The sequence below is a fragment of the Drosophila gunungcola genome, unplaced genomic scaffold, assembly GCF_025200985.1.
Source record: "Drosophila gunungcola strain Sukarami unplaced genomic scaffold, Dgunungcola_SK_2 000001F, whole genome shotgun sequence".
NCBI lineage: Eukaryota > Metazoa > Arthropoda > Insecta > Diptera > Drosophilidae > Drosophila > Drosophila gunungcola.
The window spans coordinates 20,476,017-20,503,241 of NW_026453197.1; the positions used below are offsets into that span (position 1 = coordinate 20,476,017).

Here is a 27,225-nt window from a genome sequence, read left to right on the forward strand (position 1 = left end):
AAGACACTCCTAATTATTGGCCCTCTGGCCAACAATTCGGCCATTGAACTGGCTCCTCTGGATTTCTCCTCTATTTTCGCCGATGAGCCGAGTTTATGAGGCTGCGACGACACCTGGCGACATCAATTAGGGGTCCAGGTATGGGAATGGAAACGGGGCTAAGGGGTCGCCTTCTTCTGACCGAGAAATGTCAGGACGAGTGCACTTTTGCCTTGGAAACCACAGGGGAGTGTGATTATACGGTTAGGAACGGAAAGTATTGGCTGGGGTTTGTTCTAAATACTTGTCTTACTTCACTTTGTTTACTTAAGAGTCAACAAACATCTGCACTTAAGCATTAGCTATCAGATTTTCGCCGAATGTCAAACCAAATTTTTTAAAATGTATTGTAAAATATGTTTTTTAACCCTTGTCCTATTAATTAATGTCCAAATTACCCGGAATTAAACTGTAATTCTGCAATAAAAAACCATTACTATATATCAAAAAAAGATATAATAAGATCGCAAATTTCCACAGAGCACAAAACATTTTCTTTTATTTCAAGGTATAATAAATTTTTTTTAGCGCGCGATTGGCTTATTTAAGCAAAACGGACCGTATTGTGAACGTCCCAGAATAATTTATGGTTGACAAAGGTATAAATATAATCATTATGAACGTTTCGGCGAAAAGCTCTTCGGTGTTTAGCGAAAGAATTCAGAATCAGTTCTTGGGCCTCTTTCGCACTCCGCGGTTCTACGGTCTCAAAATGTTTAAGATCGCCACGTATTTGGTGTACGCCTCTGTGGTGTCTAGTCTGTACTGCATTGTTAAGTCCGAAAATAATACGGATTCAGTCTGTATCCTGAAGGATCCCCTAACGCAATGTGGAGCATTCTGCCACGCCTCATTACATCCTCTGTACGATCACATGGCCAATCTTCGAAAGCAATGGAAAACTATTAATGACACACTACATAAAAGCTGTGGCAAGTTGGACCAGTTGGACAGGGTCGAGGAGCTGAAGGCAGCAATAGAGCGAAAAATAGAGAGCAGGCATGTCGAGACAGTGGACACCATATCCAAGGAGTTGCAGAGGAAATTTAGCGAACAGGCGGCATTAGTGAAAACTGTGGAAACTCTACTACTAGTTTCACAAGAAAAATTATCTATATTGCAAAAAATCGATTCGCCGGAATCGTTTGAACTGATCGGGGACAAACTCTTCTACATTGCTGACCATATTCAAGTACCATGGACCACTGCCAAAATTGCCTGTGAGCTGGTTAATTGTCGTCTAGCTACCTTTGATAACAACGAGCAGTTTGAAGCCATCCAACGTAAACTCCGGAAAGGAGTGGCCTACTGGATAGGAATCAACGATCGAGACAAAGAGGGCGAGTTCATTTCAGATGCTACTGGAAAGGCTCCCACATTTGTTAGGTGGAGTGAAGGAGAACCCGGCAATCAGGACGACGCGGATGACTGCGGGTACATCAGACACAACATAATGGGCGTAGGGGGCTGTAATAGTATAATTAATTTTATTTGCGAAAAAAATGTCCCTTAGTTAAATATACACAAACAAAATAGTATTATATGAAAAGCAGTTACAATGCACTACATTTTTTTAAAACATTCAATATTAATATCAATAAAATAAATTTTAAAAAAGGAAGTTTAGCATAAGCTTATTTAAATTTTTTTTTGTTATTCAATACTAAATATCCGATATATACGTATAATACTTGTAATTAAAAGAAGACTTTTGAAGAATATAGTATATTTTTTATAGCGTCGGAAATTTCTCCTTCATTCAAACTTTTGATTGAAATTATAAAAACCTCTGCAAGGGTATAAATATAGCACCATCTCAGAGATACAGTAGTAAGTCGTTGAGAACGTTATATATAACATAACATATATTTTTAAGATAAATGTGAATGTTTGAACTACGCTGTTTTAAATATTTCGTTATGAACTATTCCTAACATTAATAAACAATTTAATACTGAAGGTTTGAGTTTGGCATTTGTTTTATTATGCCAAATGATATTTATTCCATTTATGGGCTTTTGGAAATTTATATATATATATAAAAAAAATACAACATTGCAAAAGAAAATTTCCACAAAAAACAAAACATTTTTAATACGCGCGTGGTATGTTAAAGCGGAACGACCATAGGTATATTTCTAAGAACAATGTATTTTTGGCAAAGATAAAGGAATATAAATCATTAAAAAAGTTTTGCTAAAAAGCTCTTCTGCCGTTAGGGGAATTTTCTGGGGCAACTTTCGCCGTCCGTCGTTCCCTGCTAAGATCTAATTAAGAACTAATCTATACAGCATCATTAAGATCCTTGGATAATGGCTTTGGAAATAGATATTTTATATTTTTTCAAGAGAAATTTATGTGTATTTCCAAAGACATTTAAATTGGAAATCATATTTTCCGCGAAACGGTTAAGTTCACTATCAAAACATAATTTAAATGGTTTTCCTTACAAATTTTACTTATTTTAGTTTTCAAAATTATTTAGAGCTACCTCTCGAAATCTACCCAAGGTCTAGAAAATATTATTATGCATTTCGTGTACAAACATACAGCGTTCACATGTTTAACAAGCATTTATATTTATTTCCCCTGTATAAAGAATAATTTTTTCTTCTTTTGCGTCGTGGGAATTTATGAAGGGCCCTCGAAATGGCCTACGACTCCTCTGGCCGTGCCCCTTAACCCCACTTTGCACCTGGGGGTTGGAGAAAGCTGCAAAAAAGAATCAGACGAGGCGAGCAAAATGGCGAGCAATAAAAATAATTGCAAATTTCGAAATTTAAGTGTAGGCGTGAGGCACGTTTAAAGTGGCGCCTCCTGAGCTCCCTTATCCACACCCCTAAATATGCTACCCACTTTTCCAACAATGGGCAAAAAAAAGAAAAGAAATGTTCAGCGCAGTGCAAAATCTGCGAATCGCGATTTTCTTTTTTCACTTTCCCTCGGCTTGTGTGTTTTTTTGTGTTTTACAATCTGTTTCGCAACTCACGTAAAATATAAGGTAATTTGTGGAAATTTGATGTTTATCGTAAATTGTTTTTTATTTGCACAATGTCACCATTTTGCGGTTTGCCAGCATTGTACACTCACACACACAGAAAAACATGCACACACGCAAGCAGATACACACATCGGTGGTCAGAGTTGGCAAGCAGTCAAAAAAAATTAAATTAAAAATAATTTAAACCAATACGGGGGTTTCTCACAGATCAAATACCCTGCATTTAACAGAGGTTAATTTGGATTTACAATAAGGGATTTTTACTTGTGGAAAAATAAGTTTGTTTGGGCATTAAATAAATTTTGCAATAAAAATCTTTTATGGTATCTTTTATACATTTTAATGCTCTATTGTTGGTTTTCAAAATAAAATTAAAAAAAGAACGGCCTTTATGGGCATTCCCTTTTCAGATTTTCGTCCATCTAAATTAATGGTTTCAAATTAGTGAAAGCCCAACTCATTTTATACCCAAATGAACCCATTGTAAGAGTATCATTCTATTGAGCCAAAACTTTTTTACCTTAATTGTGCGCCTCCAAAAAAAGAGAGGGAACGATGGTAAAAACAATTGTAAACATTTTTCAATTTACCTGCATGGTGGGCACGGTGTTCCTCCTTCTTTTTTTTACTTCCATTTTTATTGGGGTTTTCGGTGGGCTTGATATTCTGTGCTTACTTGTAATACAAATGGCCCAATGAAGAGTGGCTAACAATACTAGAGCTGTGATCAGAAGAACTGTATCGAAATCTAATATCTGTATGTATTCAAGCATTTTGACCAAAGAAATAAGTGACAAAAAAACAAAACGAATAACACGAATTTTGACAGAATTTTGCATGCCTAGCCCAATCAAAAGATGTTGACAGAGTGTTTGGTTTAATTTTCATTTTATTTACTTTATAGTTATCGTATATTCTGTTTTACATTGTATAATATCGTATATCATTACGCTCTAGGTTTACAGTTAAAATTAGTTTAATTTGTTTGGTTTCGCAATAAAAATGTGAGTAAAATGTTACAAACGCCTGGCGTCGAACATTTCCGTTGCTTCAGTTTTAAGTTTTCAGTTTGAAGAACAGTTTTTAATAGTTTACACTTAGTTGGAGAGGAAATTATAACACGGACACTGACAAAATGGACTGTTAAACATAGTTGCAGACTTACACTTAAGTGTTTATCAACTATTTTGATCTCATTTGGTTTTGGATTACAAATACATTTTGGCTTATGTCTAGGTGGATAGTGGAAAATTTTAAATGCGGTCTGAGTTTGTTTGGGCATTAAATATAAATTCAAAAGTAATAATATTGTATAATACATAGTTTGAAGGATAATGGGAAATCAAATCTTACCAATTTTAAAAGTATACAGTGAATGTAATTATGCATTTTATAGCTGTAACTAATATCTTACCCAGAGCCAAACAAACACCTTCACAAATCCATTTCTTATTTAGTATATTTTAATTTTCTTTGATCATATTTTAAACATATTATATTTCGAATTAAATGTTTGCTTACATTTTCTATACTCTTTGGTTTACTCTTTTTATGTATTTACAATGTTCTTAAAATTTAATTATCCATTTAATTGATTTCTATTGCTGGGGGCGATTTCTGTTTGCGCAACTTTCGTTTTCTGCATTCATATTTTACGTTGTTTTTTGTTTGCTAAACATCGAAATAAATGCTTCAATTATGTGGATTTATTACTTGAATATTTCATAACGGAGCTGAACAAGTATTGGATTAAAGATATTTCCCACTTGTTTATTTGCTTTGCTGTGCAATAAAGTATGCTGTGCTTTCCATTGTTTTCTCTACTATATCACTGAGGGCTAGAGGGTTTGGTTTTAAAATTGAAAACAAGAGAAAAATTTGTACAACTAAATGTTTTTACAACCCATTTTGATGGCTACAAATTTATTCGAATTCTTTTACTGTCAGAGCTTAAAAAAAGAATGGCATGCGAATCAATACTTATGAAATTTTTATTCCACCCTCAAGTTGGGAGAAAGTTTTGTGAAAGTTCGTCTGATGATTTTTCGGTAATCACTTTTCACGAATGAAGGCGAAAAGTAAACAACAACCGAAAAAGTACACGTAATGAACTTTTCACTCAATTTTAGTATACAAAATCATTATGGCATTTAAATTGAATGCGATTTTATGCCCGGTGATTATTCATTTTTTCCGGCTATTATGGCTTTTATTTAAAGATTTTTTTCTTTTTGCTGAAAGATAGTTTTGCTATATAAATTTTGTTATTTTGCGGCTTGTTGGTCGCTGTGTAAATATTTTGTAGTAAGCCTATATGTAAATGCAACTTACTTGGACTTTTGACTGGCAGCGTTCAGTTTTGAAAGTTGGTTGCAGTTGCAGTTGCACGATTAAAGGACTCCAACTCCATATCTACTATTTACAGATTTGCACAAGTAAATAAATTGATATTGTGTGCTCTGATTTCGCCAAATACTGAATGGCACTGAGGGCTTTGTGCAATGGCAAATTAATTTGCAAATTTACACAATCTAATTTTAGGTCATCGAGGGACCCAGACGCAGACGACCAATTGTTAATTTGTAATTACAATTTTTGCATTATTATTGCTCGCCGACAATGCGAACAATTGAAATTAGCAGCGCAATTAGTCGAACCGAGCAAACAAATATTCGTTCCAATTTAATGCCCCAATGGAGAGAAAAGCTAATGAGAAGTCGAAAACTTTTGCCAACCTTTCCCCCTTTTTTTTTGCATTGCATTGTGTTGAAGTTTGATTTTTATTGGTCATGTTTATTTTGGCCGACTGGGTGGAAAAGCAATTAAATGAACATTTTGTCTCTTTTATTTTATTTAAACGAACACAACACATTTCCATTTTCTGCAAAACGGCTCTAAAAAAAATTGGCATAGAAACCTCAAAAGGTGGCTTTTGTGTTTGGCTGTCGGTTTAACAATGATTTGACCAGAATATTATGGCGTTGTTTTTGCAGTTTGGCGCCATGGACCTCAACATTTTGGCCACATATTCAAAAAGAATGGAATACGTTATTATTTAAACATAAATTAAATATGCCACGCGTTTAATCAAGTTTAGGTGGCTTTAGAATTAATTAAAACAGTTTTAAGGTTTAGAAACTGCTTGAAATAGGACTGCACAATAATTGATAGTTTGAATAAGCTATATAAGTGATTTGAGCAATGAAACTGTTGGAAATAAATGTTCCATGAATTGAAATACGAACAAATAATTATATTACTTTTATTCAGAAAACCACATCAGTACTTATAAATTCAGATTAATTTAAATTGTTTTCCAGGTTATTTTCATGTTTTGCAAGATCTATTTAATTAAATCAATGTCAATTTAAAGTTATTTTTTGGTTTCTTAGCATAGTTTTATGTATTTCTGTATATTTTTCACATTTACAGCATTTTATTTTTGGGTTTTTTGGTCGAAATAGGCAAGTTTCTCTTGGTTTGCTTTTAAACTCGTATTGCCAGCATTTTTTACGCCACTTAAACAGCTAAACATTTTAATTTTGTTGCTTGTGTTTTTGTGTATTTTTTTATTTGTTATTTACCTACTTTAATGCTTATGTCAAAATGTATTTTGTTGCCATTTTTGTTGCGGGTTGTTGTCTCTTAGCTGGCAATTAGTTTAATTTGCCAAATCCTGTATTATATCCGCTGCAACGAGAGAAACAAAAATCGATTTGCGTTTAGTGCGTTTTAAGCTCATTAATAAATAATGGTGAAATATGCAATTTAAATTAATTAATGCGGGGTATGTTCCACTAAGCTATTAAGTTGTGCAAAAAAGTAAGAGGTGAGTGTTTTTTTTTATAATTTTATATATCCCCTATTTTATTTTCATTTTGGGATTGGGGTCAGACGAATGTTTGCATTATATAGTATTTTTATATTTATAGAAATTCGCTCCAAATACATTTGCATTCAATCAGCATAATGCGATGCTGAATGGGCCGTGCCTCTATTTATTTTATTTGAATGTGTCCTTAACTATATTCCATCTGCATTATATAGTATTCTATGCATTTGTATCCCATCGATATTGTGTGTGAGTTGAGGCGCGGTGAAGTTGCCATCTCGAAAACTTGGTTCAAATGCCAAAACACTTCACATACGAAACGAGACGAGGTGAGACTTTTCGCAAAATATTCCCTTCCTTTTCGCTGATTTGAGGCGACACTTTATGCACATTGACTTGCCACTGACAATTGCGACTTTTGCATAAATACATTTTCTGCATTTTCCGAGTCAAGTGGTTGCGGAAAACTCCCGCTCGTCCCTCTGGCAACGCACACAATAAAATACTTTCGAGTGCGTTTCTGATGCATTCTGAATGCGTGGCGCGAAAGTGTATCTGCTCGAAAAGCCGCAATGCATTTTCCACTCAGCTTTTCCCGGATTTCTGTTTTCTCCTTCTCTGTCTGGTCCCACGAAACTCAATTAACGCTTTCTGGTTTCCTTTCACAAAATGTGACACGGTGGTTTGAGCTTTATGTTTGACCGCTTGTGTTGTAATGTTTCATTACCTAATAAACATTTTATGAGCCGGGCCAACTGACCAACTGGTCAAACAGAAAAACAGACAACGACCCAAATTGGTAAATTGTTTGAAAAGATGCATTACACGCTGCCCACCCGCCCATTTTCCTTTTACATTGTGTTTTTCCGCCCGCTTTTCACCATTTTCCGCCCGCCTTTCAGCAAACCATTTTGGCCAGGCCATAATTAACAGGCTGCAAAACGGCTCCAATGGGCTGGCAATGACTTTGCCGTCCTTACTTTTATTTCTGGCCTTTTGTCGAGAGTAAGGGTGAAAAGATTGGATTTGCTATAAAATGGGAATTGGCAACGATCAAACGTACATAGAAAAAAGTTTAATAATTTAAAAACCAATAAAAAAATTAGGTAAGAACACAGACAGTAAGCCTAAATGTTGAATATGTTATGAAAAAAGGGGTTTTCAGCTAATTTAGAAATGCAAGTATTTAAGTATTTGTATTGTATTTGTTTTCCGTGAATCTTAAGTTTCATTTATTTTTTGAGGTATATTAAAAAACGTTTAAGAATCTAAAAATAAAATTGAAAAAATAGTTAAGAACACATATAATAAAATTTAGCAAGCCTTTTTATCGAATATGCTTTAAAATCTTAAAAGATTTAAGTTTATTTAATAAATTATTTCCTTAAGTAATTGTATTGTATTGATTGTTTATAATTGGCTTGGCATCTTAGTATTCATTAATTTCAAAGATTTTTGTATACCCAAAGTAAGTTATATCTTATAACATATTTATTTTCCCCAACAAAAAGTTTCCAGAGTATCTTAAGATCGTTATGATTTAATTACGCCTCCACCCACTATGAAGTCAGTTAAAGTTGACCCCCCGGAAGCATCCACTCTTGTTTTTCGTCCTTTTTGCCCAGCCCCAAACCCATCGTGATGATAGTCCGATGGCTTTTGTTGGCCCATAAAACATGTTTCCCCGGCAATAAGATGCCTTTCGCTGGCAGGATGTTACCTGTACTTGCCCCCGTTTTTGGGCTGCTCTTGTATTTATGCCTATGAATATTTCATTTAATTGAAGCGCATTCATTACCAACCACACACACAGCAAACAACCACCACGCCCCCCTTTTCCCGCCCACGCCCATGACGCCACACTTTTGGCGTTGTAATTAAAATAAATTTATTACGTAAAATGTTTTGCCAAAAAATTTGTCGAAAGTTGTGGCTTTGGCTCCATGGCGTAATAAATAATGTGGAAGGTAAGTGTGTGCGTGTGTGAGTATCTCTGTTTACGACTATCTGTGTGTGTGTCTGTGGAGTATCTGCGTGAATGTATGTTTAATGATCTGTGTACTATTTGTTTTGCCACCGTTGCTGTACGGAAATTGATGCGGTTAATATGCTTCCAATTGTTAATTTTTGCATTTCGTTTTGTATTGCCAGAAGCCACAAAATCATATAAACCGAACAAAAAAAATCACGCACAGGGAATGCAAATAGAAACCGAAAACAAAAAGCTAAATCTAATCAACAGGAATAACAAACCAACCAAGCGAACGACCAACAAATTTAATGGATAACCGAAAATTTATGATTACCTCTCTGATTCGGCTAACCAAATTTCTCAATATTCACCTTATTATTGCATTGATTTTTAAAGAAGAAAAAAAATTTTGTTGGTTTTCCATCGCAAGCGAAAATTGAAACTGGGATGGAAGGTAAAACATTGTATTTAAGTTGAATTTTTTTTCAAATTAAAGATGATTTTTCTAGCTTAGATTAATCAACGAAAAAAAAACTTAAAATTTTTTTAAGCAATATTTCGTATTTAAGCGTGATAAAATATAATTAAGTGAAATTAAAACAGAAGGACTACTTATATTATTTATAACAATAAGTTGAAACCATTTACTTTGATTTTATTTTTATCAATGAAAAAATTCTTAAAATTACTTTAAGCAATATTTTGTATTAAAGCGTGATGAAACATAATTAAGTGAATTTAAAATAAAACGACTGCTTGTATTAATCACAGCAAAAGCACTATTGTTTTGCAAATTCTTGAAATTTAAGCTCCCAAATTCGCCTAATTGATGCCAGTGCTTTTAATGGCAATCGCACTTCTGTTTCTTTTCACAACCCAATCAAATCAACTTCAGCTCCATAGAAATTTAATCACTCAAACGCTGCCAGCTGAAATTCCCGGAATTTTCTACCGGACATCAACACCCTAACTAAGAGCAAATGATATCAGGAACAACACTAATTGAAATCCACGTTAAAAGCCAACTACGAAAACTACCTGAATTGAATCAAACGCAATGGGCTGCAATTCAATATGGCGACTAGAGTGAATCACTTGAAATAAAAATGTTTGGCATTGCGTACGCTCTGCGTGATTCGTATTGTATTTTAGAATGGACTCGCGACTACACAGAAAAAAACAAACAACAAATAAAAGAAAGACATTTATTATTATCACTATATTGTCGAGTATATCAAATTTTATGATCTTAATAACTTTCAGTTAAGTTTGATAAATAATTTAAAGAAAGCGACTGAAGATGGCAGCGTAAAATGCAAATCTATCTAATATTATTCATCCATCAAACGATTATATCATAGTTTTAGTATATAATAATGTGATATATGTTTTTGACCTACAAAAATTGATATCGGACATTTTTTGTATCTGTTTTCCAGAGTAGTTGTTGATCCCGCAAATCGGCAATTGGGATTGCGCAAATCGAGAAAACTTGCCAGCTCGAAAGCATTGCATACTTTGCAGCGCCATTGAAACAACAGCGAAATACTTGGCTTTTTCACTGTTCACTGTTTTTGCTCGATTCTTTTGTTGTGTTACCCATGGCACGGTCATCAAAGTCAAAAACGAGAGGGCAATATAGAGTGGTCGTTGTTGAAGTAGGAGTACGCAAACGGGTTAACAAAAGTCTGCGGAAGCCGAGGGTTTTTATTGCTTTAAACTGGCATTCGAGTTCCACTTGCAATTCAACTTGAGTCCTGGGCAAAATGAGGTGGGTGAGCACAAAAGAAAAGTGAAGCAACTGCCGGGATCCTGAGCTCGTCTTCATCTGAAATCCTCAGCTGACACTACGACAACCCCTTTTACACTTTTACTGCACCGATTTTGGATGCTTTTTTACTGGCCTTTATGACAGGGAATATTTATATTTGCTTTCACATTTGCATGGCAGAAACCAAGAGATTTCAGTTCTGTAAAAAACTGTGTTTAATAGGTAACTACAATTGTGGCTTGGTTTTAATAATAACATTTATTTTACTTTCTACTAAGTTCATAACGTATATTAATTAAATAAATGATGAATTAAAAAATTCAAATAAACTAGGGCAATTTTTACCAACAGGAATCGAATAATATAAACAAAAAATGCTTTCTTAAATACCAAAATGTTATTCAACCAAAATCATGCGACTATATATGTGTATCTCTTAAAGCTGAATTTAATAGTTAAGCTGTACTGCAATTGTGTCTTAAATTAAAAGAGATAAATGCTTAGACTTTCTTCTGAAAACATGATAAATAATAAGAAATGAAATGAATTGAATTGGTGCCGCTTTTACACACAGGTTTTGACTAAAATAAGATAAAAAAGGCAAAAAATGCTTTCTTAATTAACAGAATTCAACCAAAATCCTTGAGACTACATATCGCTTTACTGTCAGGAAAATAAAGGCCCAAAAGTTTCTTTATCAATGATCATTAAGGGTATTTGCGGCTTCGCTGCCACCGCAGCTGTTCATCCTTGCCACTTTTTCTTTTCGCCCATCTTGAGTTGGCATATTTTCGTTTTTTCGGCTCCGCTTTTGTTGCTTTGTGGCCAAAAATGCGGCAAAAAAGGGGGGACAGAATGTGGGGGGTAAGGGGAGAAGTCGAGTCTTTGGCCATGGTTTTTGTTTTAATTGAAATGTTTTTGCTTCTCCGCTGGATGCTGCTGCAAACTGCAGCTGCTTCTCTTTTCTAAGCCGATTAGAAGCAGTTCATAATGTATACGGCTAAATATGAGAGCTGCCCAGGAAGTTTTCCCCTCTCAGAGGTTGGAAAACAATTGTTTTGGTCCACCCTGTGGAGTGGACCGCAATCGCCGCAGTCTCGCTCTGCCTTTGTCTGTCTGCTTTTCTAATTGAAGCAGTATTTACCAGACACCACGGCGTATGCGGAATATGCAATGGCATACGGGACGTATGCGCAACGTAACGGTGCCAAGCGGATATCTTATGCATAACAACACAAAAATCACGCATACGCCATGTGTGTGTGTGTTGGAAAAAGCATACTAGAAAACCGCAGCCATTGCTGAAAATAAATGCATAGACCATCTAAAGCACTCGCAATCGCAATCCTTTTTATGCATTCCATGTGGCATTGCGGCCGACAATGGAGAAAATCAATCAATTTCTGGTTCGTCGAGGTCGTGCGGTGAAGAATTCTATTGGGGAGCTGAGCAAAGATCAGGTTATCAATGGGAACACGAAAGGGAAAGTATTCTCATCAAATCGATTAGATATTTGATAGATAGATAGATAAATGCGAGAAAAAATATTCTTAAGCTCTGCAGAGTAAAATAATCTCACTTTGTTAAAGTTAATTGCTTTAAAAATTCTATTCTAATTGTCTAATTACTCAGAAATAGTATCATACAAATTTTACGTTTAGAAAAGTGTTGTACAAGTAAAAATAAAAATTTTGCATTTTTATTTAATATTTCGGCAAATAAGTTTTCCATATAAAAAATGAATTTTTTATTTAATGTTTTTTTTTGATTAGAATGATATTCTGCAACCAAATATAGACAATTAAAACTTTGTTTTTATACCTCTTCTTCCCATCAATTCCCACTGTTTTATTTACTATTATTTTCCTTCCTATGAATGCCTGTTTCTGTTTTTATTTATTTGTTAAATGCATTTTTCCTGGTTCACTTCGTTTACAGCTGCCAGCGTTGTTTGATTTTGATTTTGTGAAATATATTCTGCTTCAGCATTTTACATTTTTAATAGCGCTCTCCTTTTCTCTCTAGCGTGTCCCTCTCTTTCTGCTTCACCATATTTCGTTTTGGTATTTTTCCAGTATTTTTACTTCCATATTTTTATTTTGACAGTTGTCGCTGCGAGCGATTTGTTGTTTTTCGGTAGAAGTAGGAGTGTTTTTAAGGGGGTTTTGCAAACTAGGAGCCAGACATTTATCTGTGTATGCTGCTGCATCCTGCTTCTGTTGCTGCTGCTGCTGCATAAAAGGATATAAAGATGCAAATTCTATACAGAAATTTAGATGGCTGAATGGAGATGGAGGGTGCTGTGTGTTTGAGGAGGGATAAAACGGGGCTCCTTGCCTTCCATTGTGGAAAACTCTATTTTATTTATCCGAGCAGCTTCAGCTCGGAGCATCAGCAAAACTCTTGGCCAAACATTTCCCAACACTTAAGTGCATAATCAATCAAACTGATTTCTTAGTCGCCTCAACCGATTTCGGATTTTCAGGCTACGGATTTGTGTCCGGATTGGATTTGTGAATGGATTATTTTCCCAATGAGATTTTCTTGTTCTTACTCGTACAGTTTGTGCCGCAAAAAACAAATTTTTGGTAAATTGTACGAGATATTTAGAGCTCTTTTAAAATGCTTCCGAATCGTGTGTCAATATTCTATCTCTTTTCTATTAATCGCCTTGCAATTATTTCGGTATGAGGAAAAACAGCACTTAAAACAAGACTGAACACTTTAGTCCAGTTAGCCTGTTTACTGATCTCGATTATTTTTAATTCTGTTTAAAATATCTTAAAGATATTTAATTTTAATTTATTCTCAATTATTAAAAGCGCATCTTAAAAATTGTGTTCTGCTATAAACTATAATATTATTTTCATTTGTAGCTTGCAGGGCCATAAAATATTTGTAATGATTCTCTACTGTTGGATTTTTTAGTTAAAACCGTTTTGTTTTGGTTAGTTTAACTTCGATTTACTTAAAATTTTGACACAATACTTTGGGTATATAAAACATTAATGAAATCCATTTTTTATTAAAAAAACTCACCCATTTGCTGTGGTGGCTTCGCCTGCTGCTGCAGGTCCTTTCGCTGCGGTGGCAGAGGCGGTTGTTTTCCGGATTTCCTCAAAGTTCCATACCGATGGGCAGCCTGCAGCATTTCGTGGGGTGCCAACTGCTGCGTTGGACTAAAACTCTGCTGGCTGAGCGAACTGGTCACCGTGGGGATGTGCGGCGAGTAGCCACTGTAGTCGACCAAGCCACTGAATGCCGATGGTGGCCGCTCCACATAGATCTGCTGTGACTGAGCTGCGGCCATTTGGAGACGCCACAGTGACGCCTCCTGCGACAGATCCCTGGCATTACTGTAGTTGTTCTCGTTCGAATTGCTGCTCGACCCTGCAAATGACCACATTTCCTTGAATAATTATGCGGGCAAATTAGAGGGAAACTAATGGTAGTTAGTATAGTTGTGCAGCCATGGCATAAAGAAGGTGCCAAAAAAGGGTGCCAAGTGCTTCAGGTGCTTTGCAGTGGGTGAGAAAACTTGAAAGTCACAGTGGCTAATTGGAAAAACACGCACTAGCAAACACACATCTATATAATTATATATTTATCAGGAAAAAATGCCTGGTCATTTTCATCAGGCAGCTGTCCGAAGAATATTATAACCCGCTTTGAACAGCCAAGTTTAAGGCTAACGACTTAGGTTAAATTAAACTTTAACTTAAATATTTGGATACATAAATATTTTCATTTATACAAAAATTCCATAGCATTCATTCCATTTAAATAAATGAAAATAATTATATACGCACATTTCGACTTAATGAAAATAATTGAAACATTTGAGTTTAAAATAGGATTTAACTTAAATTCTAATATTTAGTTTAAATCAAGGTCTCAATTATTTTGAGTCTCTCTAGAAAGACATATATGATTTTTTGTTTATTTAAAAGTATCATAGTAAATGTTTGATAATGCCATTAAAAGTGCAGCACGGAGTTCAAACCAAAAAATATCTTCACATATGTAAGAATTGTATTTCTAAAAAAAAAGTTAAACAAAAACATTCACGACGAAATTTAAGGTAAAAAAAATGTTGAAAAATTCGCTGTCTCCCGTTTGTTCATTGCCAAGATGTCGATGCTTTCATTTTGCGGAGACACGAAATGGTGGCGGCCACCAATTGCCGCGAACCGGTGACCAGAACATCCAGTTCACTCTTCATTCCGTACTTTTGCTTTCCATACTTGTTGATTAGGTATTCAAAAAAGGCCTGTATCGAAATGGAAAGCTGTGAGTTATCCTTTTTGCCATTTTCCTCGCAGAGGGCCCGCCAATTTCCCGCATTTCTCTTGGCCCTCTGCAGCTCCTCCATGCCGTGCCACACCATGGCCTTGCCATCATCTTCGGCTATGATTTCGCCCTCAAAGTAGTTGGGATTGGGCACAAAACAGGCCTCTTCGAAGCGCAAATTACTGCGTATGATGGTGAGCAGATCCTTGGCATTGAACTCGTTGACCTTGTTGAAGAGCAGGATTTTCGGCTGTCGATTTGAGCGGGTTCTGGTGTAGAACCAATCGCGACAGGCCATCATGGACTCGAAAGTATCGGCACTATCCAGGTAGACATTGAACATGTCATGGCGTATAAAATCAAATTGCCCCGGCTGTTCGTACTTCTCAATGCCACGACTTGCACCTGGAGTCAATAAGGTGGAGTTCTGATCCAAGCCCACCACGTACTCGGGTTTATGTCTTCTCAGAAAATCATATGCCAGCTGTATGCCCAAGGAACCATTCAATCTCATCGAGTAATTGGCCTTATTCATCAGCAGCTTGTTGTTCATATCACCCTCTATGTACTCGTTAAATGTGGGCACTCTATGCAGTTGTACGCCAATTTGCTTGGCCTTTTGGGCCAAGACTTCGCAGCACTCCGTTTGGCTAACGTTTGTAAAGATATTTGCCTCTGGCTTCATTATGGCCGCCTTGGCCCAGGCAATATCTCTCAGGGAATTGCCCAAATTCGAACTCTGTTCCCAGCCCAAAGTGGTTATGCCAATGGTTTGGGCATGAGAGGCTATATTGGTGGCATCACTGGCACCTGCATTGCCCACCTCCAGAATGGCCACCTCCACTTTGTGTTGATCGAAAGCATGAAAAGCCATCACCGTCAGTAGTTTGTTGTAAGAAGGCGGCGGTTTCATATTGACCAAATCGGTGTTGATTTTCCAAAAAAGTTCCGTGAAGTGAACATCGCTGAGGGGTTCGCCATCGATTCTTATTCGTTCGCTGGTCAAAAATAGATGTGGTGAGCAGAGTACCCCTGTTTTAACCCCATGACAACGTAGTATACTCTCGACTATGCCGCAGGTTGAACCTCTACCTTTCGAACCAGCTATTTGTATGACGGGTATGGCTTTCAGTTGCTTTTTCGTAAATCCCGTCTTTTCCAGGCAATCCAAAGTTTGCTCTATCACTGGATCCTTTTCTGCTCTTCTGCTTTTCGTTGTAGCTCTTCCTGAAATTGGTTCCAAAATCTGATAGCTATTCAGTTGCTTAATGGCATCTAGATAGGCCAAATGTTCAGGGCTTTTTTCCTCTTTTTCTTCAACTGCTGGTGATGGTGGTGCTGCCTTGGTGGCTTCTTGAGTTGCAGAAGTGACTTTTTGGGGGCCCAGTGTTTGCATTTTTTGAGCCTGCATGTCCTTGCCTGCCTGAATTTTAGCCTGCATCTCCTTTAACCACTGATCCTGCTTCTTTTGCTGAGATCCCTGCATGCGATTCATCCAGTTTTTACGCTGCGATTCGGAAGAGGCTTCCTTGAAGGAACCTGTATCTTCATTATCCTGTTTTTTTGCACTATTTTGCTGCCAAGAGGCTTGGTTTCTGCTGGTATTAGCCAAATTTGTTGAGGAGTTTTCACTGGGCGCGCCAAATGCGGGATTATTGCCTTGATTGAACTGGTTTTTTGGTGGACCTGAAGGTGGAGCACCCTTGTCAGCTGCCAATTTAGCTTTTCTCTGCATAGCCGGCGAAACCTTGGCCAGCCATTTGGCCCGCTGATCAGGAATACTTGGTTGAACGGAGGTGGGTTTTCCCGAGTTTAGATTGCTTAAGCCCAAAGGCTTAACCTTGACTTCCGCTGCTTGAGGTGGCTGAGATTGCTGTGGTGCTGAATTTTGAGATTGTGATTGCGTTTGCGATTGAGTTTGCTTTTTGGCCAACTCTTTAATAGTAGAAGCCTGGGATGCCTTCATCGCTGGTGCCTTGAAACTCATCTTGAAGAAGCTCTGACTGGACTGAATTGTCCACTGAAGCGTCTTCAGGCGGGAATGTTGCCTTCGGTAGATCAACGGCAGCAGCGAATACATTCCAATAACTCTAAGAAAAAATTCCGTTTGTTGTGTCTTGCTATTGAGAGTGCTAGGTTTATGAACTGCCAACAAAATGTATGAATTTTGATCATGGAAATTTTTTCAAAGGAATTATCTGTATCTGACTTGTGAAAATTTTTATCGGTTGGTTTGGCGTTTAAATAATCAAGTGTCAATCAATTGGACACATAAGGGAAAGGTATGGGGGCATTTATTTTGGGTAAGGTGTATTTAAAGTGTTATTTATTTGATTAAACTATAAGCAATGTAATTTCTGATCCTTATTTGTATTTGAATATTTATTTTAAAAAAGATCCAATTTGTATTTGAATATTTATTTTAAAAAAGATCCAATTTTAAAAGATCCAATTTTCACTTGAATATATATCAATAGTTCTCTGTATTCTTTTAAAAATTAGTTTTTAGTATTCTTTTTAAAAACAATTTCAATTTTTGTTATGAAGTTGTAATGTAATTAAGGAGTATCCTTCAACATGAAGTTCATATTTTTCTGGCCTAAAAATTTCCTGGAACAATTTTATGCATTCAAAAAAACCGGTTTACTAAGAGTTAATACCTTCAGTTGTTTGAAAGCCAAAAAAATGTTGTAAAATGCGAAACAATTTTGGTGAGATGTATTTTTTTAGATGAATTTAATTATTCTACTTTTATATGAACACAAAAGTAAAGTTTCACCTGCTCATGCATGCCGAATCATTTTTAAATTCCAAGAGTTATTAGTTACGAGGACAAATATTTTCTGCATTTACCTCTAATTAAAGAAAAAGCTTTGCCAATGGACACGCCACACCAAACACCCCCTAAAATATTTTTAATTATTTTGCCGACATTGAAAACAGTGCAACAACAATTAGTATGGAGGAAACATCAACAGTAAAAATTATTGTGTGGTGCAATTTTTATTTCGTTTATTTTGCGTGCTTTTTGTGCAAACGGTGCGTGGTTTTTAGTTTATTTGCTCGTGTGGTGCGAAAGTTGCTCCTGTTCGTTAATATTTTTTTATTTCTTGTCGCTGGTAGATGGTAGCTGGAGTTACCTGTGATGGCTAGTGTTGTGGTTGTTGTTGCTGCCTTGGCATTGCGAGAAGTTGTTGTTATAGTGGTCGCCAATGCTGTTGTTGTTGCCGCTGTTGCTGCGGTTACTTGGGATCTTTCCCTTTCTCTATTTCCATTTCCCAAATGGCTGCGTTTCAGGGTGGTGGTGCAATTGTTGGTGTTGTTGTTGGTGGTGCTGTTGTTCGAGTGGTTGTTGTTGTTGTAGTTGTAGTTGTTGGTGGTGGTGTTGGCGATGGTGGGTTGGTTCGTTAAATTGGCGCGGGCTGGATGTTGCTGCTGCATTGGGTTTATGTTGCTGCTGCTGCTGTTGCTGCCACTGATGTTGCATGTTGCTGGCGTCGCCTCAAGTGGTCCTGCTTTGGTTGCAACCACACACCAACAACGATATGTGTGTGTGTGTGGAATATATGAATGTGTGTATGAGTGTATATGTGCGAGGGCAGAGAAATAGTAATTAAGTTGACGCTTGCCAAAAGGGAGACGCTAGGAAAGTGCAACAAAAGCCCGCGGAACCCCACAATTAAAATGCATTCTTGAGGGCAAACACTTGGAGAAAAGTTCTGTTCTGAACAAAACCTGAATTAAACAATACACGTTGGTCAATTCCATGATTTTACACACCAATTTGACAAGTACAAAATTAAATTGTAAAAAAATAAACATGAAATAGGTAATCGCTCAGAGAAAAATTCGTTTTTAATCATTTCAGACTTGAGTGTTTTTAAAATACTTATTTGAATTATTATTTAATTAAACCTCGAAGATTGATGAAACATTTGTTATTTAGTTGGACGAACTTTTTATCCTTACTATTATGTTGTTTTATATTTTCTAATATCAAAACTCTTTCATATATTTTACGGAAACACTTTAAACCAAGTTTTCCCAGTGGAGCTCACCCCTTCATTTAATTTTAAACTTGTAGCTTTCCATTTAGGTGTGAATAGAGTTCCTTTCTTTATTGTTCAACACCCCTTTCGCTGAAAAACTCAGGTGGGCAGAGGTGAAAAATAAGGTGCAGAAATGCACTCGGGTTTGAGTTAAGTTCTCCTGCTTAATCGGATTAAAGACTAAGTGGTGACCTTTTAAAGGGGATTATTGCGAAAATAATCTGTACATTCAAGTTTCCCAATTGCGTTAAATTTGATTATTACAGTTTTAAAGTTGATGCCAAACTCTATGTGGATTTTGTCAGCAGTTTATATACTCATCTAAGCCATCTTGTCGCTTTTCGTGTTGCTAATTGACTTTTGTCAGCTTCTTTTTCAAGTGAAAAGGCGAGTTGAAAAAAAATCTTAAGACTACGACTTGCATCTTAAAGAAATAAAATGGATACAAAATGACTTGGGAAACCAGAAGCTTTAAAAAAAATACTGAATTGCAATGGTCGGTGCGTTTTAATTAACAAAATTCCGAATAATTTAATGAGTTTTTCAATATGAGCTATTTTTGTCAGGAAGTCTGTTTACATTTATATATTTTTTTAAAGTAAGCTTAGCAACAAGTTTTTCGAATTTTTAATAAGCTGAAAAGTATTCTACTTGTCGGTCTAATTCTTTTTTATAAACGAAATTGTATGCAAAATAAATTGAAAACATCTTATAAAATATTGAATTTTTAGAGAATTTAATTTAATTTGTATTTATTTTCAGATATCGAGATATTAAGGCCTTAAATGTCTACTTTTTATATTAACTTATTTTTATTTTGGCAACAAAAATAAAATGGAATTTTATATCTGTCAATGTAAATGGTTCTGTTTCCACTACTAAACTAAATTTAATTGCTTCGCTTTTAAATCAATTAGGGACACAAATCGGACATACTGGCCTTCTCAAATCTCTTGATCCGCGTTGTTGCCAATTAAAAACGAGGCAATGATACAGTGGACATAACATCGAACGGACAATGCCCCAGCTCAAGGATAACGGTTTAATTCTCACTTAATTGGAATTACGATGGCAACATTTCAGCCGCTCCTGTTTCCGTTTCCGGTGGCGCTTCGCTTTTGCCGATTGGTGTCATTTCATTGGTTGCCAAGGCGAGCTGCTTATGCTGCTTATGCCCGACACCAAACAGCATGGAAAATCAGGGCGGGGAAAGCGTGGGAAAATCGTGGACAGGGCGGCCAGTCGCTGCATTTGCATGAGTGGCTCGGTAAGTGGAGGAGCAGCCGCTCTAGATTGACATGAAATGCAATTACGGCCAAAAACTCCGGCCTGGGGAACTGGGGATCTGGAGAAGAGGGACGCCGACGCCCCATCGAAATGGTCGCCATAAATCTGCGCCGAAAAATGTGTCGCTTAATCAAGACACACACGCCCACCGAAAACGTCCCAAAAACTCCCCGAAAAACCCAGGCCAAAGCCCACAACCCACTCTTCTAGCCGCAGAGCCACGTCTCTTCATAAGTTGTCGCCTGGCTGAATCGGAATTTGTCCAGCTTCATACACTAAGCGAATTGGAAATTGTTAGAATTTATGGGAGGTAGAAGGAATAAAATTCTGTTTACATAGCCATATAGGAGATTTGTTTAAAACCTTTTTGATTCTTTTCAAAAAGAATTCATAAGGTAACCCAATTGTTATAGATTTAATTGCACCTATAACAATACCTTTATAATTTCTGTTAATGTTTTAAGACAGATTTCTATACGTGAGTTTCTGGTTCCGTCCAATAGTAATTTGGCATTAGGAAAATGTTGCTTAAATTTTAGAGTGTGCCAAATATTATTATTACTTTATAGGGAACTACCTTTCTATTCGATTTAAATACATAAATAATTTATAGAGTAATTTCTGATTGAAGTATTTTGTTTTATTTTATTTTAAATGTTCCCCAAGTTTTATGGATTTTAAGGCACCATCTTCCCTTCCCATACCATGCTAATAATAAATGAATAAAGGCTGATTATTTTTCTCTGTCTGTACTCACACTCTCCGGTTCCTAGTCCGTGTCCGTGTCCGTGGGCATGTCCGTGTCCGCTTGCATGTCCGTGGGAGCCCGGAGCCGCTGATGAGTTGGCGGCGGAGGGCAGCACTTGATAGCTGTCGCTGTCCACGCCGATGGCACTTGTCACATGATAGCCGTAGCCGTTCGAATGCTGATGCTGTCCGCCGCTCCCGTTGTTCCCGGAGCCGCTCACTGCCACTCCCACTCCGGCGGAACCACTCACTCCGCCGTAGATTCCCAGGATGGCTTTGGGCTGTTGGTACTGGCCGTGGTTATTGTGGTGCTGCTGCTGCTGCTGCTGTTGCTGTTGCATATTCAGCTGCTCATCGGGATCGTGGAGGGCGGTGAGGGTTAGTTCCCGCCCACTTATAATGTCCTTGGAGTCCAGACTTCCAGTGGGGTAATAAGGGGGTGGTGGCAGTGGTGGCTGCAGCTGCTGCTGCTGCTGCTGCTGAGATTGCTGTGCATCCTGACTCAGCGAAGGTCTCCGGCTTTCATCCAAATCAAGGTCGTACTCCTTGGCTCCCGTAGATCCTGGATTTGCGGTGCTGTTCGAGGCGCCTCCTCCTCCGCCTCCGCCTACCGCCGACCCACTTTCCTTTTTGGAGGCGTGTCTCCGGCGGCAGCGACAGAAGGCGTAGAGCAGAGCCAGGAAAATTATGAAGGAAAGCGAGGCAATGACGATGGCCACCAGGGCGGAGGTCGTCATGGAGGAGTTGTGCGGCATGTAGGATTTGCCAACTGAAAAGGGGGATTATATGGACTTAGCTGGAAAATTTTCGGTTGCGATTTGCATAGCTAAATAGAGTGTTTCTCATTTAAAATTGTCAAGCCAATAAAAGGAATTATTTTGGTCTTAAAATAAATGAGTATTTCAAAATTATTAATTGTTGGTTTGTTTTTTTTTTACTAAAAACGTTTAAAACGTCATAGGAGATTAAAAAAATTATACCATTTTGTTTATTGAAATTTTTGTCCACTTAAGAAGACTTTACATTCTGATAGAAGTAAGGGGTGTATAACTCAATCATTACAAAATAGTTAAAAAAATCTTTTTTGCTGAAAAGTAACCAAAAACCTGCAGTTCTAGATCCATAACTTTTCTTCCCGGCCTCCGATTTCAAAGTGGTATATCTTTAAAGTCTTGTAGTTTAGGTCTCTAAAATTCTGTATTTAAATTTTGTTTTTAAATAAAGCTTTGTTCTTTTTACTATTTATCTCCATAAACAATTTCCGAAAAATATAACCCCTGGAAAGTGACCAAAAACGTACAGTGTTAATTCTATAACTTTTCTTTCAAGCATCAGATTTTGAAGTGGTATATCTTTAAATTCTTATGGCTAAGTGCTCTAAAAATCTGCGTTTAAAACTTGGTTTTTAATTTCGGGTCGATTTATTGCAATTTTTATGATGTAACCCCTTTCTTAATTTCCGAAAAATTCGACTTTGCAAAAAAGTGACCACAAACCTGCAGTTTTAAATCCATAACTTTTCTTCCTGGCCTCCGATTTCAAAGTGGTATATCTTTAAAGTCTTGTAGTATAGGTCCCTAAAATTCAGCTTTTAAAATATTGTTTTGAAATTTTGAGTTGTTATTTTTACGATATATCTCCTTAATCAATTTCCGAAAAATAGAGTCCCTGAAAAGTGACCAAAAACCTACAGTCTTAATTCTATAAGTCTTCTTTCAAGATTCAGATTTCGAAGTGGCATGTCTTAAAATTCTTATGGCTAAGTGCTCTAAAAATCTGCGTTTAAAACTTGGTTTTTAATTTCGGGTCGATTTATTGCAATTTTTATGATGTAACCCCTTTCTTAATTTCCGAAAAATTCGTCTTTGCAAAAAAGTGACCCAGAACCTGCAGTTTTAAATCCATAACTTTTCTTCCTGGCCTCCGATTTCAAAGTGGTATATCTTTAAAGTCTTGTAGTATAGGTCCCTAAAATTCTGCTTTTAAAATATTGTTTTGAAATTTTGAGTTGTTATTTTTACGATATATCTCCTTAATCAATTTCCGAAAAATAGAGTCCCTGAAAAGTGACCAAAAACCTACAGTCTTAATTCTATAAGTCTTCTTTCAAGATTCAGATTTCGAAGTGGCATGTCTTAAAATTCTTGTGGCTTAGTGCTCTAAAAAACTGCATTTAAAACTTGGTTTGCAATTTCGGGTCGATTTTTTGCAATTTTTAAGATGTAACCCCTTTCTTAATTTCTGAAAAATTCGTCTTTGCAGAAATGTGACCAAAAACCTGCAGTTTTAAATCCATAACTTTTCTTCCTGGCCTCCGATTTCAAAGTGGTATATCTTTAAAGTCTTGTAGTTTAGGTCCCTAAAATTCTGCATTTAAATTTTGTTTTGAAATTTTGGGTTGTTATTTTTACGATATATCTCCATAAACAATTTCCGAAAAATAGAGTCCCTGAAAAGTGACCAAAAACCTACAGTGTTAATTCTATAACTTTTCTTTCAAGCATCAGATTTTGAAGTGGTCTATCTTTAAATTCTTATGGCTAAGTGCTCTAAAAAACTGCATTTAAAACTTGGTTTGCAATTTCGGGTCGATTTTTTGCAATTTTTAAGATGTAACCCCTTTCTTAATTTCCGAAAAATTCGTCTTTGCAGAAAAGTGACCAAAAACCTGCAATTTTAAATCCATAACTTTTCTTCCTGGCCTCCGATTTCAAAGTGGTATATCTTTAAAGTCTTGTATTTTAGGTCTCTAAAATTCTGCATTTAAATTTTGTTTTGAAATTTTGAGTTGTTATTTTTACGATATATCTCCTTAATCAATTTCCGAAAACTAGAGTCCCTGAAAAGTGACCAAAAACCTACAGTGTTAATTCCATAACTTTTCTTTTAAGCTTCATATTTCGAAGTGGCATGTCTTAAAATTCTTGTGGTTTAGTGCTCTAAAAAACTGCATTTAAAACTTGGTTTGCAATTTCGGGTCGATTTTTTGCAATTTTTAAGATGTAACCCCTTTCTTAATTTCCGAAAAATTCGTCTTTGCAGAAAAGTGACCCAAACCTGCAGTTTTAAATCCATAACTTTTCTTCCTGGCCTCCGATTTCAAAGTGATATATCTTTAAAGTCTTGTGGTTTAGGTCTCTAAAATTCTGCATTTAAATTTTGTTTTGAAATTTTGGGTTGTTATTTTTACGATATATCTCCATAAACAATTTTCGAAAACTAGAGTCCCTGAAAAGTGACGAAAAACCTACAGTGTTAATTCCATAACTTTTCTTTTAAGCTTCAGATTTCGAAGTGGCATGTCTTAAAATTCTTGTGGTTTAGTGCTCTAAAAAACTGCATTTAAAACTTGGTTTGCAATTTCGGGTCGATTTTTTGTAATTTTTAAGATGTAACCCCTTTCTTAATTTCCGAAAAATTCGTCTTTGCAGAAAAGTGACCCAAAACCTGCAGTTTTAAATTCATAACTTTTCTTCCTGGCCTCCGATTTCAAAGTGGTATATCTTTAAAGTCTTGTGGTTTAGGTCTCTAAAATTCTGCATTTAAATTTTGTTTTGAAATTTTGGGTTGTTATTTTTACGATGTATCTCCATAAACAATTTCCGAAAACTAGAGTCTTTGAAAAGTGACCAAAAACCTACAGTCTTAATTCTATAAGTCTTCTTTCAAGATTCAGATTTCGAAGTGGCATGACTTAAAATTCTTGTGGTTTAGTGCTCTAAAAAACTGCATTTAAAACTTGGTTTGTAATTTCGGGTCGATTTTTTGCAATTTTTAAGATGTAACCCCTTTCTTAATTTCCGAAAAATTCGTCTTTGCAGAAAAGTGACCCAGAACCTGCAGTTTTAAATCCATAACTTTTCTTCCTGGCCTCCGATTTCAAAGTGGTATATCTTTAAAGTCTTGTAGTTTAGGTCTCTAAAATTCTGCATTTAAATTTTGTTTTGAAATTTTGAGTTGTTATTTTTACGATATATCTCCTTAATCAATTTCCGAAAAATAGAGTCTTTGAAAAGTGACCAAAAACCTACAGTCTTAATTCTATAAGTCTTCTTTCAAGATTCAGATTTCGAAGTGGCATGACTTAAAATTCTTGTGGTTTAGTGCTCTAAAAAACTGCATTTAAAACTTGGTTTGTAATTTCGGGTCGATTTTTTGCAATTTTTAAGATGTAACCCCTTTCTTAATTTCCGAAAAATTCGTCTTTGCAGAAAAGTGACCCAGAACCTGCAGTTTTAAATCCATAACTTTTCTTCCTGGCCTCCGATTTCAAAGTGGTATATCTTTAAAGTCTTGTAGTTTAGGTCTCTAAAATTCTGCATTTAAATTTTGTTTTGAAATTTTGGGTTGTTATTTTTACGATGTATCTCCATAAACAATTTCCGAAAACTAGAGTCCCTGAAAAGTGACCAAAAACCTACAGTCTTAATTCTATAAGTCTTCTTTCAAGATTCAGATTTCGAAGTGGCATGTCTTAAAATTCTTGTGGCTTAGTGCTCTAAAAAACTGCATTTAAAACTTGGTTTGTAATTTCGGGTCGATTTTCTGCAATTTTTAAGATGTAACCCCTTTCTTAATTTCCGAAAAATTCGTCTTTGCAGAAAAGTGACCCAGAACCTGCAGTTTTAAATCCATAACTTTTCTTCCTGGCCTCCGATTTCAAAGTGGTATATCTTTAAAGTCTTGTAGTTTAGGTCTCTAAAATTCTGCATTTAAATTTTGTTTTGAAATTTTGGGTTGTTATTTTTACGATGTATCTCCATAAACAATTTCCGAAAACTAGAGTCCCTGAAAAGTGACCAAAAACCTACAGTCTTAATTCTATAAGTCTTCTTTCAAGATTCAGATTTCGAAGTGGCATGTCTTAAAATTCTTGTGGCTTAGTGCTCTAAAAAACTGCATTTAAAACTTGGTTTGTAATTTCGGGTCGATTTTCTGCAATTTTTATGATGAAACCCCTTTCTTAATTTCCGAAAAATTCGTCTTTGCAGAAAAGTGACCCAGAACCTGCAGTTTTAAATCCATAACTTTTCTTCCTGGCCTCCGATTTCAAAGTGGTATATCTTTAAAGTCTTGTAGTTTGGGTCTCTAAAATTCTGCATTTAAATTTTGTTTTGGAATTTTGGGTTGTTATTTTTACGATGTATCTCCATAAACAATTTCCGAAAACTAGAGTCCCTGAAAAGTGACCAAAAACCTACAGTCTTAATTCTATAAGTCTTCTTTCAAGATTCAGATTTCGAAGTGGCATGTCTTAAAATTCTTGTGGCTTAGTGCTCTAAAAAACTGCATTTAAAACTTGGTTTGTAATTTCGGGTCGATTTTCTGCAATTTTTATGATGAAACCCCTTTCTTAATTTCCGAAAAATTCGTCTTTGCAGAAAAGTGACCCAGAACCTGCAGTTTTAAATCCATAACTTTTCTTCCTGGCCTCCGATTTCAAAGTGGCATATCTTTAAAGTCTTGTAGTTTGGGTCTCTAAAATTCTGCATTTAAATTTTGTTTTGGAATTTTTTGTTATTATTTTTACGATATATCTCCATAAACAATTTCCGAAAACTAGAGTCCCTGAAAAGTGACCAAAAACCTACAGTGTTAATTCCATAACTTTTCTTTTAAGCTTCAGATTTCGAAGTGGCATGTCTTAAAATTCTTGTGGTTTAGTGCTCTAAAAAACTGCATTTAAAACTTGGTTTGTAATTTCGGGTCGATTTTCTGCAATTTTTATGATGAAACCCCTTTCTTAATTTCCGAAAAATTCGTCTTTGCAGAAAAGTGACCCAGAACCTGCAGTTTTAAATCCATAACTTTTCTTCCTGGCCTCCGATTTCAAAGTGGCATATCTTTAAAGTCTTGTAGTTTGGGTCTCTAAAATTCTGCATTTAAATTTTGTTTTGGAATTTTGGGTTGTTATTTTTACGATATATCTCCATAATCAATTTCCGAAAAATAGAGTCCCTGAAAAGTGACCAAAAACCTACAGTCTTAATTCTATAAGTCTTCTTTCAAGATTCAGATTTCGAAGTGGCATGACTTAAAATTCTTGTGGTTTAGTGCTCTAAAAAACTGCATTTAAAACTTGGTTTGTAATTTCGGGTCGATTTTTTGCAATTTTTATGATGAAACCCCTTTCTTAATTTCCGAAAAATTGGTCTTTGCAGAAAAGTGACCCAGAACCTGCAGTTTTAAATCCATAACTTTTCTTCCTGGCCTCCGATTTCAAAGTGGTATATCTTT

The 27,225-nt window shown here is 36.0% G+C and overlaps 3 protein-coding genes across 10 annotated transcripts in view; all 3 read right to left on the minus strand.

Annotated features, from left to right (window-relative positions):
• The window catches only part of LOC128263068 (protein cappuccino), a 41,988-nt gene extending 38,225 nt beyond the window's left edge, over positions 1 to 3,763 (minus strand). For all 6 annotated transcript variants that reach the window (XM_052997750.1, XM_052997747.1, XM_052997745.1 and 3 more), the window contains exon 1: positions 3,631 to 3,763. In XM_052997750.1, the coding sequence (XP_052853710.1) occupies positions 3,631 to 3,675 (45 nt within the window). In that variant the 5' untranslated portion in view covers positions 3,676 to 3,763. The remainder of the gene's footprint in view (positions 1 to 3,630) is intronic.
• A 2,671-nt stretch (positions 3,764 to 6,434) lies between these two features.
• The window catches only part of LOC128263067 (hemicentin-1), a 112,592-nt gene continuing 91,801 nt past the window's right edge, over positions 6,435 to 27,225 (minus strand). Inside the window, exons 7-10 of one of the 3 annotated variants that reach the window (XM_052997739.1) lie at positions 20,999 to 21,757; positions 18,046 to 18,420; positions 13,655 to 14,005; positions 6,435 to 6,730 (exon numbers count right to left, since the gene is read on the minus strand). In XM_052997739.1, coding sequence (XP_052853699.1) covers positions 6,702 to 6,730; positions 13,655 to 14,005; positions 18,046 to 18,420; positions 20,999 to 21,757 — 1,514 coding nt within the window. In that variant the 3' untranslated portion in view covers positions 6,435 to 6,701. Of the gene's footprint in view, positions 6,731 to 13,654; positions 14,006 to 18,045; positions 18,421 to 20,998; positions 21,758 to 27,225 lie in introns of those variants that run through there. The other 2 variants (XM_052997740.1, XM_052997741.1) reach the window with 2 other exon arrangements.
• On the minus strand, positions 14,613 to 17,168 carry LOC128263069 (uncharacterized). Its single transcript, XM_052997752.1, has one exon. It carries the CDS (start codon positions 16,983 to 16,985, stop codon positions 14,736 to 14,738), a length of 2,250 nt encoding a protein of 749 aa, XP_052853712.1. The 5' UTR covers positions 16,986 to 17,168; the 3' UTR covers positions 14,613 to 14,735.

Bases quoted from the DNA above. Each gene is read 5' to 3' on its own strand.
- LOC128263069 (XM_052997752.1), bottom strand. From the start codon at position 16,985: ATGTATTCGCTGCTGCCGTTGATCTACCGAAGGCAACATTCCCGCCTG.